Genomic DNA, 20,713 nt, shown 5'->3' with positions numbered 1-20,713 from the left:
ACGTAAATAAACCTTACGTTCCGTCTCTAAGAATTCGTCTTCTCACTGGGGAACGTCGACTATGTGGACTACGGCGGAGAGACAGCTGCCTTAACGTAACCCGCCAAACCCTTACGCCTACAGAAGGGGCGCCATTGATAATGAAGTTAGTTGAGAGCGACGCCCTTTTTGTTCTGTCCTTAACTTTTCTTCTTTGATGGTATGTGTCTTGATTTTTCAGTAAACTTTGTAATTACTTTTAGTTGAGCTTCAATTAATGAATGCTGCATTAGTATTATACTTTTAACATATTGTACAATACCATGGCGTGCATGGATATGTTTAGTGTTTATTATTCTTAGTATTCATCTGTTGGGTGATTTTCTCCAGCTTTACGCCCCGCCACGGTGGTCTAGTGGCTGAGGTACTCGGCTGCTGACCCGCGGGTCGCGGGTTTGAATCCCGGCTGCGGCGGCTGCATTACCGATGGAGGCGGAAATGTTGTAGGCCTGTGTGCTCAGATTTGGGTGCAGGTTAAAGAACCCCAGGTGGTCGAAATTTCCGGAGCCCACCACTACGGCGTCTCTCGTAATGATATGGTGGTTTTGGGACGTTAAACCCCACATATCAATCATCAATCGATCGATCTTCTTCAGTTTAATAACCTATTTACGCTGGTATGTTCTCACTCCATACACAGTGCATTTCTATCTATCTCTCGCTATTCTCTTCTATGGTAACTATAAAATAAGTAAGGAAGGTTTTTTTTTTGTTACTTCATTAGCATTCCAAATTTATTCTTAGCTACTTTTGAAGAACATATGTATGAGACTGGTATGACTAACGTCTGGTTTCAGTGTAGCTATAATGCAGGAGAAATATATTGTCATTGTATAAATCATAACTTGCACGTTAAAAAGTTTATCGCTGCTTTCTAGTGCTGATTCTTCTTGACTGGCCATATTCGTTGTATATCCAACTACAAAAAAATTTCTGGGATCTATTTTTTTTTCACGAATAGTTCTGGAGCAACAGCCTTTTCCATTGTTTATTCGGGCCCTGTGGGCTACAACATTGTGGCCATCAAAATTGAGGCATGGCTTCAAATGGTGCTTTTTTCCCATCCATCCGCGCTGCCCATTTCAAGATTTTAAAATTTTCAAAAAGAATTTCCACTTCCCGCCTTAGCGCGCTTCAGAATGGCTGCACAGCATAATATTCATTATTAGAGGAAGTTGCTCAAGCAACATTTCGAGCCCCATGCCAACAGTGTTGTCCGTATGCATGCGCTCACTCCAGTTCCTCGTCCGAGTAGAGCCCAAAGGAACTTGCCGTTGAGTCCTCACCGTACCAGGGCGGAATCACGAGACGTCCCGCCTTCGATGAAGCTTTCAGCGCAAGATCAGTTGTGGCAGTAACTTTCGTGACGCGCGTTCTCATCGTACAAAACCAAAATAATCTTATTCAGCATTTATTCCAAACTGATAAGTAGGCAGAGTGTTTGCCGAGCAAGTGTCAACAAAATGGTTGCGGTGACAAATAAGGCACGCGAACTCGTTCATTTTAAAAAGAAGAGGAAATGACGAAGAGGCAGAGGCAAACGATCGCGCAAAAGGAACCGAACAGCCGAACGAGTACACAGCGCGCAAGTATTCGGCTACGCGAGACCCACACACGCAATCATCCAATCAGCGAGGGGGTGGCAGAGGAAACATCTAGAGACTGCGGGAGAGGCAGCCGGAGGCGAGGACACATCGACGAAAGCTGGGAGGATCGAAGGCGAGAAGGAAAACGGCGGCACGTCTGCAAACAGGGTACCAACTCAATTTGCGTGCACTGGCGTCTCGGTGCAAAGAGGCGGAGAAGGGCATGTTTCTTTGAGGGCGCGCATCTACCGTTGCAAACAGCACACGCGTCCTCCGTTTCCTCCCGCCTAGCTCTGCCGCTGTACGCGCGCCAAACGGCCGATGCTTCTGGTGCGCTTATTGAGCCGCCGGGAACATGGCGCCGGCAACATTATACAGCGCGTGTTTCACGCCTAGCCTCTTACCGCGTCGGTCAAAGCCGAGAGGCAGCAAAATGAATTCAATTTCTCATGACTATATTCCGTTATATACAGACACCATCACCCGAATTAGGGTGAATAGTACAAAGCCGAAAATCGCCAGCACCGGTGGTGATGACAAAAGTACAGAAAAAGACGAAGCAGCATCGCTCGGTGATTTCAGAACAGCGAGTTGTATACATGCAGCCTGCATCATGGGTGCCAAGAGAAACAACACACGGGATTGCAGCACGACCACATCTTTTCAGCGGGCGGAAAGAGGAGCAAGAAAGCCTCGCGGGCTGAGGAAATCGCGGGGAAGTTGCTCATCCGTCAAGCCGGTGACGTGGGACTGGCGCGCCGGCCGGGACTTACTCCCGCGGCGATGGCCAATCGCTGGACGCAGGTGGCGAGCTGGGGCCGCTGGATCCTCTACGTGTGGTGCCGTTTCTCATCTCCGCACAAGCTACGCGGAGAGCCAGAAGGAGGAGCCACAGGCAACGACCGGTGGCTAGGATACACCGAGCACAGCCCGGAGGAAAGTGGTGCAGGTTGTCTTAAGATGTCCTGAAAGATCGCCTCAGCCATCCGCCCTTTCAGCGGGGCTCATGTTCGCCCATTTTAGAGAGGAAAACTGCAATAAATCACTGCAACGTGGGCTTCACCGTCTTCCTCAACGGTAGGAAGTAAACCGCACAAATGATGGCCCGTGGAGCACTCACTCATGGCAAAGATTACTCTTCTTGCGGATTATTCAAGACAATTTATCTTCCTCAAAAGCAAGGTCACGAACACGTCTCAGCGGCATGTTCAAGCCTTTCTATGCAAAACAGTTCCCAATCTTAGGTGTTAGTTACGATCTGCCATAAAAGGTGACAGCACAGACGAAAAACAAAAGATGTCCTGGAAAGATGGAAACAGGAACTGTAATGTGTGATAGGATTCACTCAGAAGTTATATAGCCCAGCCTAAACCCGCTTTTAGTGTTCGCGCTTTATTACTTTTTGTATTATTTTATTGTTGTAGGAGGAATGAACATAATGAACCGTCTTGTAGCTCTAACATAGTGGCCCAAGTGTACAACGGCCTCGATTTCAGGGTGTTTGTAAGTTTCTCCTACAATGTTTAAAACTGTTCTTCCAGAGCATCAGAAGAAGTTTGCTTTGTAAATGTAGAAGCCGAATAAAAATAAACGTGTACTTACTTCTGTTTGGCTTGTGGTTTGGCGATGCCACCTGCGCAAACGCAATGAATAGGGTGAGACACACACACACACACACACACACACACACACACACATATATATATATATATATATATTTATTTATTTATTTATTTATTTAACAAAGCTGAATAATGTTGTAGCAATATCACCCTCCATGCCACGTTGAGTCGTTTTGGCCTGGACGAGATACGACGATCTGAAGCCACAGTTAAGGCACCGTGGTATATCAGCTCGGGGATCGGTGCTGTGCGTGTAAACCCAGAGAATTTCGTGCACGGGGAGTCTTTTAGCATTTCATTCACCGAGAATGAAGCGAAGTTACCTGCAGAGCACGAGAACTGGCAGACGGACATCAGATTAGCTGCCGGTTTTGACTATGTAACTCTTAAAAAGTTTCTGAAGCACTTTTCAAGGAATCATCGATTGACCTCAGTATTGGAGATATTAGCTCACGAGTAGACAACCTCAAAAATTCTTTGAACTTGTCAAGAACGGGCGGGGTCACATGGATTTGTCACACGCTTCAATCGCTTTCTCTTCTTCCCTCGTCCCGACGACTGCAATTGAAGCCACGCAGAGAGTGATGGCCCGGAGAATAGAAGCTTCGTTGGCACACATCGTGACCTTAAGCATGGGTCATAAAACGCGATCGCTCTCTCCCGATACGATTTCTGTGGTGGCTAGCATCATTTCTGTGGAGCTTGAGCACACTGTAAAGAGTGGTGCCCAGGATGTGGTGGGCCCCCGTATCAAGAAGCGTATCTCATCCAAACGCCAACATTAGCAATCTGTCGCGTGACGAAACTTCCTGATATAACGGCACTCCTAAGAGCGTCATTGATATGTGGGGTTTTACGTCCCAAACCCACCATATGAATATGAGACACGCCGTAGTGGAGGGGTACGGAAATTTCGACCACCTGGGGTTCTTTAACGTGCACCCAAATTGAGCACACGAACCTACAGCATTTTCGCCTCCATCGAAAATGCAGCTGCAGCGACCGGGATTCGATGCCGCGACCTGCGGGTTAGCAGCCGAGTACCTTAGCCACTAGACCACTGCGGCGGGGCTCGTTTGTCTCCTCATTGCGAATTATGTTTCTGTATTAAGTAAGGACGTTTTATACTAAGCAAGAACAATGTGTAACACTTATAATTCACTAAACTTATAGGGCAATTTACATACTCATGCTTCAAAAAATTTTTACAATATATGCTATCTTTGCAATTTTACTAATGTAATGTTTGTCTGTATATGCGTCACATAAAAACAGTGAAATAATAGGCAGGGCAAGGCAACATGCGAAGTATACCAACTTGCCCAAGAAACAACTCTAGCTATCTAATATGCATGTCCTGTTTGTAAGTGATACTAGGCTTTACAAAAGAAGGTGAGAAATTTAAGAGCACGACATTGCATTCACACCAAAGAGTCATTCGCACCATGTCGTGCATTAACTGAAAATAATATGTATTCCTCAATCCGAAACAAATTTACTGGCTTCCTTGTTATTGTCAAGCCAGCGACTGGTTACAACAACAAAGTGCTGCTTGCGAAACGTTTCCTCCAGCGCTGTTGTCAGTTCAATGATTTTGCTTAGGGTGACTGTTCCAAAAATGATCATTGTACCAGTTTTCCGCAGTTTTTTAGTCGAGCCTTTGCTGTCTGATCTTTGTTAGCGCTGTTACTTGTCATCAAAAAGGTGAAGGCGAAAAAAAAAATATGTGGCCACAACTGTGGGGCGTGTCACACTGCTGCATTATGTTGTTGTGGAGTGAAAGTGTAGTCCAAATTATGTACTTGCTGAAAAACTGCTCAAGTACTATTTCATTGTTTTTTACAGTTAGTTTCAGACTTCAAAAGGATGACTGGAATTGATGGAAAAGAAAAAAAACAAGCTCGGAATTGATATGCTTCTTTCTCTGGCACGCAAACGTGTGGTGGGTCATGATGACGTCTTACAAGAATTTATGGCTGCAACGCGACTGGAACAGGAAGGTCACGTACTTCGAACCAGACGTAAATTTACAAAAACTCTCTGAAAATTGGACGACCTATAACATCTTTCATCAAATTAAAATGAGTTAAAGTGATTGAAATGTGGATGCGAATTGCTGTCAGATCAAGCGCATAAAATACACGTTTGAAGCTCGGGGCTTAGAGAGCACGCAAACATCAAGCACAGCGTCAATTGTTAAATAGTTTGCCATGGAGCTTCCTGGTGGTAGAAAGAACAAGGAAATTGTTCATTTTAGATGCCTCTAAGGAGGCAGTCAGAATTGTACTGATTACTGAGTTGTTCCTTGAATCGTTCGAGGCGTGATCAAAGTCAATAAATTTTAAATTTTTTTGCAGACCTCTTTGCTCTGGCCACCCTAAAGATAATTTCATCTCATGTGAAAGAGAAATCTGCCATATTTTCATTCTTTGTACATGAAGATATAAGTCTTGCGCTTTTGAATAATACTATATGCATGTTCTGAACAATGTAATTTGAAAAAATGTTTTACACGGGCTCATTAGTGCATTAGGAATTTGATTCTAAGGTCAGTTCAGGCTTTTGTTAGTGCCATTCTTAAGCTGTAGTCTTACACTTCACCTCAATTCGAGAAGTAGCTATAGGCTAGAAAAGTACCTTATCTAGACCACATGAAATTATTGGAAAGTATGGATTGTATGGCTTAAGTTCTGTATAATGTCATTTATACGCCGTTTTATAAAATAGGCACTACAAATTCTTCATGTAAGGTGCTGCCAAAACAGGACGAACATCCTTTCATGAGAAATAATATTAGCTCTCATCACAGGACGAGACAGTGCCGCTGACGCCCTGTGTAGTATACTCCGGCCCCAGCTTATCACAAGTTCAGGTCCTCCACCTCCACGTGGATGACCCAAAAGTCTTCCGTGTCAGCAATGCGGAAGATGGAGCGACTGCGCTGATAAGTGCATTTTTTGTTTTCAATATTGTCTATGGCCGCAAGGCCTTCAATACAACCACCATGCTCGAGCGACTTTTTCTCGGCATCAATAAGACCTCACCGAGAGCTGTTGCTACAAAGTTTGTCAACAAAGTTGTTCAGGCACTAGGGTGCCAAAACTTTTAGTGTCATATTTCCTGAACTACTTTTTTGAAATTATCAAGTAATGTTATTTGTGTAAAGTATTTTTATTTTGCTGACTTCTAGCTGGCTTATTCTATGCCAAATGTCCCATTTTTTCGATGACCATCTGAAATGTACTTGAAAATAATTGCGCTGATTTAATGCATTGAAAACAGTTAACTGCTATAATATTTCAGAGAGAACAATTTTTGGTCACATGGCTGCCTTCTTAAATTCTTAGAAAATCATTTGCGTGTTTCTAGAAAAAATTGTTTTAAAAGTACCACTCTTTCTGTACCTAATTTAGTTTGCATGTTATGTAAATGTGCTTATGTGAAGGTATTTAAAGCTCAGTACTATAAGTGCAACTTTTCTGCCACTTATGCTTCCAAGAATTAGGCGTAAATTTGCAATTTTCTATTTGCTTTTTTACAAACTACACCCAGACGACATTCCAGAAAGTTTGAAATTTTTTCAAATATATTTAAGATGGCTGCCAATATAGCTAGGACATTCGGCGGGGAATCACCCAGCTGTTTCATTGGCTATAATTGTGCATTGCCTCTTTCTTTTGTTTTTTGTGTGTCCTTGCAGAGTTTTGTGTTCATTTTTAGCTTATTATGCTTCCCATTTTGTATTGGTTTTATCAGGTATATTCGCTAAAGTTGTATGTGAAAAACCTGCATACGTTTGTGTGTACATAATTTCTCGTGACTGATTCTTGTACATCGAGAAATACAAAACAAAAACCACTCTTAATGTATACATTTGAACGAATCATCAGTATCTACTAGGGTGTACATCATTTTTTAAGACTTATGTATATATGAAGGCGTAGATTGTGAAACCACCCTTATGGCATATATATTTGAAAAAAATTATCTGCATATATTTGCGCGTATTTTTTTCTAGTCACCGATTGTGTAATTGAAGGAGTACTAAACTAAAAACATTGTAATGGTATGTTTCAAAGAATTCTCAATAAAGGGAAACTGAAAAAATATAATTAAACATTTAGGTGTTGCGTCTCAGATGTACGTATATGTATACATATATGTATATACACAGTAAAAATTTTTACACCCAAAAGGGTGTAAAAAGGGTGCTTTTACGAGAAAGCACCCTTTGCAACACCCTTTAACACCCATAAATGGTCGATTGAAAAAAAGCACCCATTTGTTTGGGTGCTTGCCTCGATAGCACCCTAAAATAGGCTCTAAGGGTGCTTTTGGGCCTGAGAAGGGTGTAGGTGACGATTCATCAGATGGAATATGCAGCATAAGAAGAACACATAATTATATTATTTGGTATTTTACGTCTCAAAAACATCGATATGATTATGAGGGTCATTGGAAAGCTCTAGAGATTTTGACCATTTGGTGTTCTTTAATGGGCGCTGATATCGCGCAGTGCACAGGCTTCTACCTTTTCGCCTCCATCTGAATTCGACTGCCACGGCTGGAATCGAACCCGCGACCTTCGAATTGGTGGCCGAGCAGCGTAGCTACTGCACGAATATGTGGACCTTGCGTTAAATGACGGCCTAGACTTAGAATGTGTGAAGGTGCTCTCCGAATACAGCAGAATGCCAGCAGAAGCAAATCGCGTTTCATCTATAATGGCAATTAACTGCAATCCACGTTACGAAAGCTCACCTTAGCGTTGGTTATAAGCTACATGTTTGCTGTGGATTATACACAGGAACATAATGTTCGCCCGAGTATGGGTGTGTGTGCGTGAGCCTGCGCATGTGTTCGCGTGTAAGCGCGATTGTGTGTACACCCGTGCATGTGTGCGTGCGCGTGTATGTGCGAGTCCGTGCTTGTGTTAAGCGTGCCTGTGCACATGTGTACGCCCATGCATGCGTGCGTTTACGGTCGCGTGTGTGTGTTGCCGTATGTGCGTATACGTGTATGTGTGTGCGCCTGTGAATAAGTATGCGTGTGCATCAGCCCGTGCGCCCTCAAATTTCGTGTGTGTGTGCGGGGGGCAGGGGGGGCACTGCTTCTTAGTGTTTAAGGTCCCACACCTGTTCAGACTGGGAGTCTATATGGGAGGTGGCTTAAGAAATGGCGGTGGTCAAGGCACTGTACACTAACTATTCAGTACATAAAAAACAGCTGCACATTTTCGTGCCTCATCATTGCTTACGAACTTGCTGTGGTAACTGATTAGCTCCGTTGAGGCGCTTCTACGCTCGAAAACGTGGGTTATGACCAATTCACACGGAAAGCTGTCACTGCACTTATGCACAACCATCGTTTATATTAACAACGTTTAACAAGAACGTGCACTGCCTTTGCTACAGGTGCTTAGCTAGCTCATTGGGCAACCATATGGAATTATGTGCTGATCATGTGGTCAGCAAAAAGTTTGTTATAACGACCTCGGCACGTTTCGTGGTGCATGACAAGCCTTCTAAACATCCGCTACAGTGGAATAATTTGTTCCAGCTTCAACTAAGCATTCAGTGTTTGCGGCACCATACGCGGAATCGCCGGACACAGACAATGCAAAAAGAAATTTCTCTGGAATAAGGTGTAGCGATGCTCTCCCGCTAATGCCACCGAGGACGAAATAATTATTGTTTCTGGTCATTCCATGGTGCACTTTGTTTTGCGCAAGTTTTGCTTCACTATTTTTCGCCCACTGCAATCGCATTCCGTCAAAATACTCAAAGAACCCGAGGCTGGTAAATAACCTGCGTCGCTGTGCGACTGGCTGGAAGGAGAGTGGCCGTTTACAAGGAGTCATTCCGCGTTGAACGGCCGTCCGCCGTATGCGCCATAGCGTTTGCCTTTCGGCGCCGTCTTGGCGGGTTTGCCGCTCCTCCCCCCCCCCCCCCCCGCTTAACCCGGCCAGCGTCAACGGCGGCGTAGATAAGCGAAGAGTTGCGTCACCGAACACCTGCGTCGACAGCTGCGGCGCCGCCACGCCGCCGCCAGTGCCTCCTTCTTCTCTCTCTCAGTGTTGCCCTTTCTGTCTCATCAGTCTTTCAAATGCGTTGCGTTGGTCGGTGGTCTTGGTCGCTGTGTGTGTTCTAGCGAACAGGCGCATATTCAAAGGTGGTCACGCATGACACCGTGTTCGAAGTGACGCTCGGATTAAGGAATATTCATGGAGTGGCGGACACGGACAACGTGGGCCTGTTAACGGTGAGTGTACTATTTTCGTAGGTAGTAATCATACAGCGCTAGCTGGGCGCCTGCAGCAGCTCTGCCGAAGTAGGTTGCCAGCCATTTACAACAGCATGCGTTCGCGGGCCTGTTGCAGATGCCCGATTAAACGTGGGACTTAACGAGTTCACACTGCTATGCGCGATGTTGTGTAAGTGCCTGCATCACTCATACAGTGAGTGATGTGATCACTTAACAAGGGCGGGATTAGTTGCTGATCGCACATTATCTCTACACTGCACAAAGTGATTGATATTGTTTTAAGATGTGCTTTGGGCTACATCGTAATAACATTTCTATTAATACTCAAATGTGCAATGTGCTTCTGTAGGTGTAAACGCAAAAAAAGAAAGAAAAAGCAAAAATTATGTACAGAGGCGCACTGTACGAAATGGCTTTTTTTTTGCTTAAAGACGGTATAGTTGGAGGTGCTGATATGCCGCGATGCTCCCAGCACGTGCGCCTCGGTCTTTTAAGCTATTTAGGACAAGTGCCACCAGCAACAAGGAAAGATCTAGCAGACTTCGCGTTGTTGTGGCCATCGCCGTGCGTTGTTTTTCCTCGTTTCTGTTTGCTGTTTTCGTGCTTCGCTTTCATCTGCGATAATGTTCGGCGTTATAACAGAATCGAGAGAGTATACGTGATTGTTGGAGCTATGTGCGGTTGCTCTAGCATAAGTCATGGCTTCTGCAACGTAGTCGGCGTCCGCGCGCGTTGGTGTCGTTCGAGCGCTCTTACTTGCGTGATTGTGTTTAACTGAGTATTTAGGCACGGGTTACGTTTGTAAATCTCGTAGTCAATAATCGCTAATAGCGTGCCCCTGATTGCCATCAGAGGATGGGCTTGGTTGTCGAAATATGCCAGACGCTTTTTCTGTAAGCAAGCTTTGAATTTTTTTTTAAAAGAAGTACTTTCATACGTGCAAGGCAGTGCCTATTGCAGGCCCGCAACTCTTTAAAAACTGGACGAGCTATCACATCTTTTATCAAATTACAATGAATCATATAAGATGATTGAATTATAGATGACGAATTTCCGTGCTAGATTAGGCGCACAAAACACATGTTCGCAGCCCTACGTCTAGAAAGCAGGCAAATAGGAAGCACAGCGTCAAATTTGGATTAGATTCCATTGACGGAGCGTCTTGTGAGAGTAGAAAGAACGAGAAAATTGTTCATTTTTGATGCCCCTATAGAGGCAGTCTGAATTGCACTGATTGGTGACTTGTAACAATTCCTCAGATTGTTAGAGGCGTGATTTAAGTAAGTCTTTTACTTTTTTTTTGTAGACCTCTTCGCTAGTGCCACGCCCAAGATGATTTGTTCTAATGTAAAAGAGAAAGCAGAGATGTCTTCACTGTTTGTACATGAAGAGGCAAGTTTCTTGTGCGTTTTGATTAATGCTACAAGTTCTAAACGTTGTACTTTAAGAATTGTTTTTCACACTGGCTCACTACCCTAGAAGGAATTTGATTCTTAAGTGAGTTCAGGCTTTCGTAAGTGCCATTTTTGAGCTGTAGTCTTACACTTCACCTCATTTCGGGAATTCGCTGTATGCTTGAAAACTCTTATCTTTATCATACGAAATTATTGGAATGTATGGGTTGTATGCTTCGAGTTCAGTGTAATGTCAATTACACGCCATTTCGAAGGATACACACTACACATTCTTTATATATGGTGCTGCCAGAACAGCACGAAAATTTTTTTATGAGAAGTCATATTTGCTCTTATTACAGGATGAGAGGGTGCCGCTGACGTCCTGCGTAGTCTACCCTGGATCCAGCCTAGAGCAAGCCTACTTCCTGAACCTCCACATGGATAACCGAAAAATCTTCCGTGTCAGTAATGATGAAGAAGGAAGGAGTGACAGCACTGATGAGTTGATTTTTTTTAATTTTCAACATTGTCTACGGCCGCAAGGCCTTTCGCAACCACCGTGATTGAGCGGCTTTTTCTCGGCGTGAGTTTGGAGTTTATCAAAGAAGTTGTTCAGGCAGTACGGCACTGAAAATTTTAGTGTCACAATGCCTGAACAACTTTTTCTAGTGTGGTCATGGTTGATGAACAAATATTGTTATTTGTGTAAGTTATTTTGCTTAAATATAGCTGGACCATTCCATGCCAAACTTCCCAGCCACTTTGGCGACCATCTGAATTGTATTTGAAAAAAAAATGTGCTGACTTACGGCGTTGAAAACAGCGAACTGCTAGAATATTTCTGCGAGAAAAAAAGTTTTGTTAATGTGGCTGGCTTATAAGTTCCTGGCATAATGCCGTCTGTGTGCTGTTTGTGGAAAATTTTGTTTTAAAACTACCGCTTATTTTTTCTAAAGCAAACTCGGTCTACCTGTTAAGTAAATGTGCTTCTGTAAGGTATTTGAAGCTCAATAATAATAGTGCAATTTTTTTGCCACATTCGCTTCCAAGAATAAAGCCAAAATGTGTTATGTTTGCATTTTGTATTGCAATATTGCACTTTGTATGAATATCTGAGCAGTGAATACTTACTCCACAGAAGGTATATTCTGAGGAAAAAATATCTTTATACCTCTCAAGTTGCTGAAATATACGAGAAAATATCACGAATTTCACAAAATCGTGATTTTTGTCCGTATTGAGATGCAATTTGCTCCATGTTGTGATACAATGAAAACTCATCATTATACCTAAACTGTAAGAAAATGAAATTCTTTTCTGTAATAAAAATCTTATCGCAAAAAGGACAGGAAAGAGCACTGTCAACTGAATTTTATTGAAGGTGCTACGAGCGTTTTTATACTGAGCACAAGACCAGGGCTCATCTGCAACAACACATGTGTGACCATGACAAAATAATTTTAACATAGAAAAGAATACTCTTTTTCGGAAAAGATAAGTGAAGGTGTACTGATGCATTGATCCTTGGCCTTCCTGATAAAGAGTTCTAAAATCTCTCATTTTTCTGCTTGCTTTTTTTCAAAAACCATGTTTTATGAAACCTAGGACTAAACTTGCATTCTTTACGGTGTCCGGCCATGAGACTACTATAGCCCTTCTTAACATTTGAAGCATGCTGTCTTGCTTGATCATTGAAGCATTGCCCAGTTTGTCCTATGTTTACTTTTCCACGTGTTAGCGGTATCTCATACACATTAGATTGGCATTCAGTAAACCTATTCTAGTGACGAATGGTGCAAGATTGACTATTCCTGTTGCTGTAAGTACATGCACTTTTGAAAGCTTGCAAGGGGTGGAAAACAACAATGTCATATCTGCTGGCTCTTTTCCTGAAATTGTGAGGCACCTTATATACGTAGTACCATGTGACATGCAAAGGTGATTGGTCATTCTCTTTTTCTTTTGGTCCTGTTTCCTTTAACTTTACTTTCTGCAGGAGGGTTTCGCAAACAAGTGTGATGATGCTGTTGGGGTATTGGCTGGTGCTATCAGCCCAGGAGTGCTAAGAATGTTCTGCCTTTTGATAGTGGGCATTCAAAATTAATAGAAAGAGGAATTGATACATGTATTCAGGCCACCCTTCAGAAGTCATGTTAGCACAAGGGTGAGGTCAGGCTTAAAAACCAGATTAAAAGACTAAAAGATGCTGGGTATCCCAACAGAATCTTCACACCCGTTTGCAAAACCCTCCTGCAGAAGGTAAAGTTAAAGAAGACAGGACCAACAAAAAACAATGACCAAATTCTTTGCATGTTATACCACATCATGTGTCTCACAACTAGAAAAATAGCCAGCAGATATGATATTAGCGTGTTGTTTTCCACCCCTTGCAAGCTTTCAAAAGTGTGTGTACTAAACAGCAACAGGAATAGTCAATATTGCCCCATTCGTCACGAGAATAGGTTTACTTAATGCCAATTTAACGTTTGTAGAAATATTTTTTATCAGGTAAACCAATAATCGCTGCATCACTACACGTTCACTTAACCTTTCCGAGAGGGAGTATTCTTTTCACAGTTAAAATTATTTTGTAGTGCTCACATGTGTTGTCGCGCATGAACACGGTTCTTGTACTCCGTATAAAAGCGCTCGTAGCACATTCATTAAATTCAGTTGACAGTCTGTGCTCTTTCCTGTCCTTTCTGTCTCTTCCTAAAGTTGTCGCGCTGTGACTAGCACACAACCACGATGAACCAACTCTCCCAAATTAAGCTCTAGTTACATAACACGTAGACCGAGTTTCGTATGGAAAGAAGGAGCGGTGCTTTTAAAATAAAATTTTTCACATACAACACCTAGACGGCATGCCAGAAAGTTCAGAAGGCAGCCACGTGACCAAATATTTTTCCTCTCCTAAATATTCCAGAAGTTCACTATTTTCAATGCAGCACGAGTTTTTTGAATACATTTGAGATGGTTGCCAAAATGGCTGGGACATTTGGCATAAAGTGACCCAGCTGTGTCATTAGCCATAATTATGCATTACCTCTTTTGTTTTTTGTGTGTCCTGACTCAGTTTTGTGTTCGTTTTTAGCATATTGTGTTTCTGATCATTGTATTGGTTTCTTAAGTATTCGCTAAAGTTATATGTGCGAAAACCCGTATATGTTTGCATCTACATCATTTCTCATAACCAATTGTTATACATGCAGGAATACAAAGCTTAAACCACTGTGTATACATTTGAAAACACTATCCATATATATTTTTGTGTGCATCACTTCTTGGGAACGATTGTGTACATGAAGGCGTATATAGTGAAATCATGGTGATTGTATATATTTGAAAGAATCATAAGTATATATTTGCCTGTATTTCATTCCTATTAACCGATTGTGTACACGAAGGAGTATTAAACTGGAAACCACTGGGATTGTAGATACTTGAAAGAATTATAGGGATATATTAGCGTGTATTTCATTTGTAGTCTCTATGTACTTGAAGCAGTATACTAAACTGAAACCAGTGTAATTGTATGTTGCAAAGAATTGTCAATAAAGTGAAACTGAAAAAATATGATAAACATTTGAGGTGTTGCATGTGTAGTGTACGTATACATGAACGTATATCTGGTGAAAAAGTTGTGTGGCAGAAGAAAAGTTTGTTTTATTTGCCTATTAAATAAACGCAATATGCAAGGGCAGCAAGGCTTCATTTTCTGTAACGCGCATTATGCATATACTGTGAAGTATATATAGATCCAGCACAAGTTCATACACGATTGTACGCGTTTATATTTTTGCCCACACGCAATGAATGGAGCTCGACAGGTGGTGCACCATCGATAATCAGGACCACTTTCTTCAAGTAGTGTTTAATCAGTGCATGCTGATATCTATTGGTGGCAGTATTCGCCGCCCCTGCCATGGGCACTCAACACCCTTGTGCACCCTTCTCGCACCCTCCTCAGAGGGTGCTAAAAAAGTGATGGACATCGAATGCACCCTTCCTTAAGGGTGTTTTTTTAACACCCTACAGTTTTTTTACATGTACACCCTATTCTAAGGGTGCATAATAAAGCACCCTTTTTGGAAGGTGCTGAATTAACACCCTTAGGGTGTCGTCCATGGGACAAGCTCATTTACACCCTTCTGGGTGTAAAAATTTTTACTGTGTATGTATGCACGTTACACGTCTGGTGAATAAAATGTGTGGCAGTAAAAAGTGTACAGGAATGGCACGGGCTGCTGCATGGGTTACACTAGCGTATTGAATGAATAAAATTAGCAAAGGCAACAAGGCTTAGTTTTCTGTAGGGTGCTATAGGCATATATATATACTGCGAAACATATATTATGGGCAGGATTTCACGCACAATTTCAGGCATTATATATATCTGTGCACACTCATTCGATTCGATATAGAGTTTGACAGTTGGCACACCATCGCCAATCAGGACCAGTTCCTTCAAGAACTGTGTTATCAGTGCATACTGACATCTATTAGTGCACTCTAAATGAATACTGGCACCCCGGCCATGGGCACTCAACACCTTTGTGCACCCTTCCGGCACCATCCTCAATGGGTGTTAAAAAAGTGACGGACGTTGAAGGCATCCTCTTTAGGGGGTTTCTGTAACACCCTATAGTTTTTTTACATGTACACCCTGTTCTTAGGGTGCATGTCAAAGGACCGTTTTTGTAAGGTGCTGAATTAACACCCTTAGGGTGTCGTCCATGGGACAAGCTCATTTACACCCTTTGGGTGCAAAACTTTTTACTGTGTAGCCACTAGACCCCCACGGTGGGGCTCCGAAGAGCGTCAGTATGGACCTTTGTATGAAGAGAAAGTGTTTGAGAAAAGGATAGCACCACGCTCATCCCATGAACTCTCCTTGCCGCTCATGACAGTAAGGTATGGCTGAGCTATTCGCAGCAGCGTCTAATTTCCGTTGTAGGAGTTTTTTTTTCTCACTAAGCACGGGAGACTGTACAGAAGATCCCTTTCAAGTTAAATGATGTGAAGATACTCCGGCAGGCTGTCGTGCATGTGTCCCTCGGCCTTGCGCACATCACTTCAGAAACCCTAGCTCAAGCGCAATGATGTAATCAGCAAACCAAACAATGAAGAAAACACCAGCTCCAATGGCTTGGCGTTATTATATATACTGACTGAATCTCACCATTCATTGCAACTCGCGCACTTGATAGCAGACGCCAACGATAAATCATGCATTTACGCCTCCCTCTTTGCTATCGTGTGCAGTAATCTTGAGCAAACGATACAGCGCACAAACAGATGACAGATGAGGCAAAGAAACAAACAGGATGAGCGTATATTGAGCGCTGCCCTGTTTGTTTCTTCTCCTTCTTCATCGTTATTTTGATATGTGTAAGTAAGCCAGTACTAACTAGCTAAACTGTCTTCCTTCTTAGTCGTGCGCAGCAAGTTTGCTTTGAAATGCAAATAATATATCATCATCATCATCATCAGCCTGGCTACGTCTACTGCAGGACAAAGGCCTCTCCCATGTTCCGCCAGTTAACCCGGTCCTGTGCTTGCTGCTTCCAATTTATACCCGCAAACTTCTTAATTTCATCTGCCCACCTAACCTTCTGTCTCCCCCTAACCCGCTTTCATTCTCTGGAAATCCAGTTAATTACTCTTAATGACCAGCGGTTATCCTGTCTACGCGCTACATGCCCGGCCCATGTCCATTTCCTCTTTATTTCAACTATGATATCCTTAACCCTCGTTTGTCCCCTAATCCACTCCGCTCTCTTCTTGTTTCTCAAGATTACACCTACCATTTTTCTTTCCATTGCTCGCTGCGTCGTCCTCGATTTAAGCTGAACCCTCTTTGTGAGTCTCCAGGTTTTTGCTCCGTAGCTAAGTACCGGCAAGATACAGCTGTTATATACCTTCCTCTTAAGGAATAATGGCAATCTACCTGTCATAATTTGAGAGCGCTTGCCGAATGTGCTCCACCCCATTCTTATTCTTCTAGTTACTTCGATCTCGTGGTTAGGCTCTGCGGTAATTACCTGCCCTAAGTAGACATAGTCTTTTACAACTTCAAGTGCACTATTACCTATCTCGAAGCGCTGTTCCTTTCCGAGGTTGTTGTACATTATTTTCGTTTTCTGCAGATTAATTTTAAGACCCACCTTTCTGCTCTCCCTGTGTAACTCCGTAATCATGAGTTGCAATTCGTCCCCTAAGTTACTCAGCAATGCAATGTCATCGGCGAAGCGTAGGTTACTAAGGTATTCTTCATTAACTCTTATCCCTAACTGTTCCCATTCTAGGCTTCTGAAAACCTCCTGTAAACACGCGGTAAATAGCATTGGGGAGATTGTGTCCCCCTGCCTTACACCCTTCTTGATTGGTATTCTGGTGCTTTCTTTATGAAGCACTATGGTAGCAGTTGATCCCCTGTAGATTTCTTCCAGAATGTTTATATATACTTCATCTACGCCCTGATTCTGCAGTGTCGGCAATACGGCTGATATTTCTACTGAACCAAGCGGCTTCTCGTAATCAATAAAGGCTATGTATAGTGGTTGGTTATACTCTGAGCATTTCTCTATTACCTGATTGATAGTATGAATGTGGTCGATTGTTGAGTAGCCTGTTCGAAATCCTGCTTGTTCCTTTGGTTGATTGAATTCTAATGTTTTCTTTATTCTGTTAGCAATTACCTTTGTAAATAGCTTGTACACTACAGAGAGCAAGCTTATCGGCCTGTAATTCTTCAAGTCCTTGTCATCTCCTTTTTTATGTATTAAGATGATGTTAGCGTTCTTCCAAGACTCTGGTACACTTCCCGTCAGGAGACACCTCGTAAACAGAGTAGCTAGTTTTTCTAACACAATCTGTCTTCCATCTTTCAGCAGATCTGATGTTACCTGATCCTCACCAGCAGCTTTGCCTCTTTGCATGCTCTCCAAAGCTTTTCTGACTTCTTCTATCATTACTGGTGGGGTGTTGTCTGGGTTACTGCTAGTTCTTATAGTATTAAGGTCGTGGTTGTCTCGGCTACTGTACAGATCTCTGTAAAACTCCTCCGCTATTTTAACTATCCTATCCATATTGGTAGTTATTTTGCCTTCTTTGTCCCTTAGTGCATACATCCTACTTTTGCCTTTCTCAATTTTCCTCTTCACTGCTTTGAAGCTTCCTCCGTTTTTCAGAGCGTGTTCAATTCTCTCCATGTTATACCTTCTTGCATCGCATACTTTACGTCTATTAATTAACTTCGAAAGCTCTGCCAAATCTATTTCATCTGTTGTACTTGACACTTTCATGGTTTGACGCTTCTTAATTAGGTCCTTCGTTTCCTGGGAAAGCTTGCCAGTGTCCTGTCTAACTACCCTGCCTCCAACTTCCACTGCACACTCCGTAATGATACTCGTCAGATTATCACTCATTGTATCTACGCTAAGGTTGGTTTCCTCACTAAGAGCCGAGTACCTGTTCTGCAGCGACACTCTGAATTCCTGTACTTTCCCTCTCAGTGCTAGCTGATTGATTGGCTTCTTGCGTATCAAGTTCTGTCGTTCCTTCTTCAAGTCTAGGCGAATTCGAGACCGTACCATTCTATGGTCACTGCATCGTACCTTGCCAACCACTTCCACATCCTGCAGGATTCCTGGGTGTGCGGTCATTATAAAGTCTATTTCGTTCTTATTTTCGCCATTAGGGCTCCTCCATGTCCACTTGCGGTTTTCTCGTTTTCGGTAGAAGGTATTCAAAAACCGTAAATTATTGCGTTCTGCGAATTCTACTAGTAGCTCTCCTCTGACGTTTATAGTGCCGATGCCATAATCTCCTACTGCCTGGTATCCAGCCTGCTTCTTCCCTACCTTTGCATTAAAGTCGCCCATCACTATAGTATACTGTGTTTTTACCTTACTCATTGCCGATTCCACGTCTTCATAGAAGGTTTCAACTGAAGCGTCATCATGGCTGGATGTAGGCGTGTAAGCCTGTACTACCTTCCCCTTGTATCTTTTATTCAGTTTAATTACAATACCTACCACCCTTTCATTAATGCTATAATATCCCTCTATGTTGCCAGCTATGTTTCTGTGAATTAGGAACCCCACTCCCAGTTCTCTTCTGTCTGCCAAGCCCCGATAGCAAAGGACATGCCCATTCTGTAGCACCGTATAGGTCTCATCCGTCCTCCTAACCTCACTGAGCCCTATTATATCCCATTTAACACCCTCTAGCTCTTCGAATAGTACAGCGAGACTTCCCTCACTAGATAGGATTCTAGCGTTAAACGTTGCCAAGTTCAGGTTCCAATGGCGGCCTGTAGTCCAGAGATTCTTAGCACCCTCTGCTGCGTTGCAGATCTGACCGCCGCCGTAGTCAGTTGCTTCGCAGCTGCTAAAGACTGAGGGCCGTGAGTTATTTGGCGTATCCATGTGGGAGGTAGTGGCCAGATACTGCACCAGGGTGGCCAATCCTTCTCTGGTGAGGGAGTGCGTTCCCGGTGGTGGTTACCGGTGAGGCCGCACCTCAGGCCTCTTAATGTAGTTCCATGAACACGCGATTTTTTTTTCCGGTGGGAAACTGCGCGGCACCGGGGACGGGACGTGGTCCGACTGTTGTTGTTTTCACAGATTCACACTGTTTTCCACTCCTAAAATTTAAAGCTTTCATTTGTAATAGCAGTATTTGTAGCGGTTGAACTCCTTGTATCTTCGCGAACAAATAGACACTACTCTGACCCTCCTAGGATCAAAATTGCTAAAGTTATAGGTAGATATGTGCAGAGCTCACTTACCCGTGCTGCTGACGCGGCCGCTTCCGCTCCCGCAATTGGAATAATCTGTGCTTATTGGCTAAGAGGTGGAGGAGCAGTTCCGGTGGGCTTAATTCGCTGTGGAAGCTGTTTCACCAAACCCAGCTCAAGCAGTGACAGCAGTCCGGCAACACTGAGTGTGTCTTCAGAATAAGTCTCTTTTGACGCTCTCAGTTGAATGGGGCGCTCGCGGTTTTTTCTACGGCTATCTCCGGATTTTAACGACTCAATTAAGACCTGTTTTGTCGTCCTGGGGTGTGTAAAAGCCGAGATATGACTCGTTGTCCTCAAAGTGGCTTGGTCCCACACAAGATGCCGGTCCCCATATGGTCATAAGGTGGGAAAAATTGCTTGTGGGTTTGTTTTCGCCGGTCAGAAACTGGTAAGATTGAGCTCAGAGCCCGAAATCCTCCTTCTGCGTGATTTAATAATGTTACCAATATTTGTTGTGATCTTTTGCCTTTTCATTCAATCTTTGAGCACGAGGTGGCAGGTGCTAAATTCCCCTGTCAACATGGCAGCCCCCATAGGGCGGGTACACGTGTTACTCACAGTTGATTTTCGGTGAAGAAAAACCGTTTTTTCCCGCAGATTCAAGATAAGATGGTAGCGACGAGGCTCCGGAACGTCCGAAAAAGAATCAAGGGTGGTTTTCCAGGTGCGTAGTAGCTTTTCTTGCGGAATTCCTGATTTGATCGAAGTGGAGCCAGTGGCTGCTGTTGTTAGGCCTAATCGAAGTATGAGTCGTTAATTTCTCAAGTTGTAACTGATTTGGGTGGCTAAACCGTGCTCCTCGAAGTGCTCCGAAGCCTCATAAAACCATGCGAGGAAATTCAGATTATTACTCACAGTTTTGACGGAGATTTTGAAGTCCGAATGCTCAGCTGTTGTGAAACCGCTCAACCAACCCGGGCCCCCTGGTGACCGAGAATAATATATATACTGCCACAATTGTTTGCTTTGTTTGTCATTCAGTCATGCAAAAAATGCGTG

At 43.2% G+C, this 20,713-nt stretch overlaps 1 protein-coding gene and 1 long non-coding RNA gene across 2 annotated transcripts in view; one reads left to right on the top strand and one right to left on the bottom strand.

Moving 5' to 3' along the window:
• The window catches only part of LOC142775075 (uncharacterized), a 600,362-nt gene that overhangs the window by 237,396 nt on the left and 342,253 nt on the right, over positions 1–20,713 (bottom strand). The window contains exon 3 of the mRNA XM_075876394.1: positions 3,228–3,258. Coding sequence (XP_075732509.1) covers positions 3,228–3,258 — 31 coding nt within the window. The remainder of the gene's footprint in view (positions 1–3,227; positions 3,259–20,713) is intronic.
• Positions 20,180–20,713, top strand: part of LOC142776831 (uncharacterized) — a 51,350-nt gene continuing 50,816 nt past the window's right edge. The window contains exon 1 of the long non-coding RNA XR_012887829.1: positions 20,180–20,378. This is a non-coding gene — a long non-coding RNA (uncharacterized LOC142776831). The remainder of the gene's footprint in view (positions 20,379–20,713) is intronic.

This window comes from Rhipicephalus microplus, chromosome X (genome assembly GCF_043290135.1).
Source record: "Rhipicephalus microplus isolate Deutch F79 chromosome X, USDA_Rmic, whole genome shotgun sequence".
Classification (NCBI taxonomy): domain Eukaryota; kingdom Metazoa; phylum Arthropoda; class Arachnida; order Ixodida; family Ixodidae; genus Rhipicephalus; species Rhipicephalus microplus.
The sequence above is the reverse complement of the archived record's forward strand: the minus strand, read 5'-3'. Positions and strand labels throughout refer to the sequence as shown.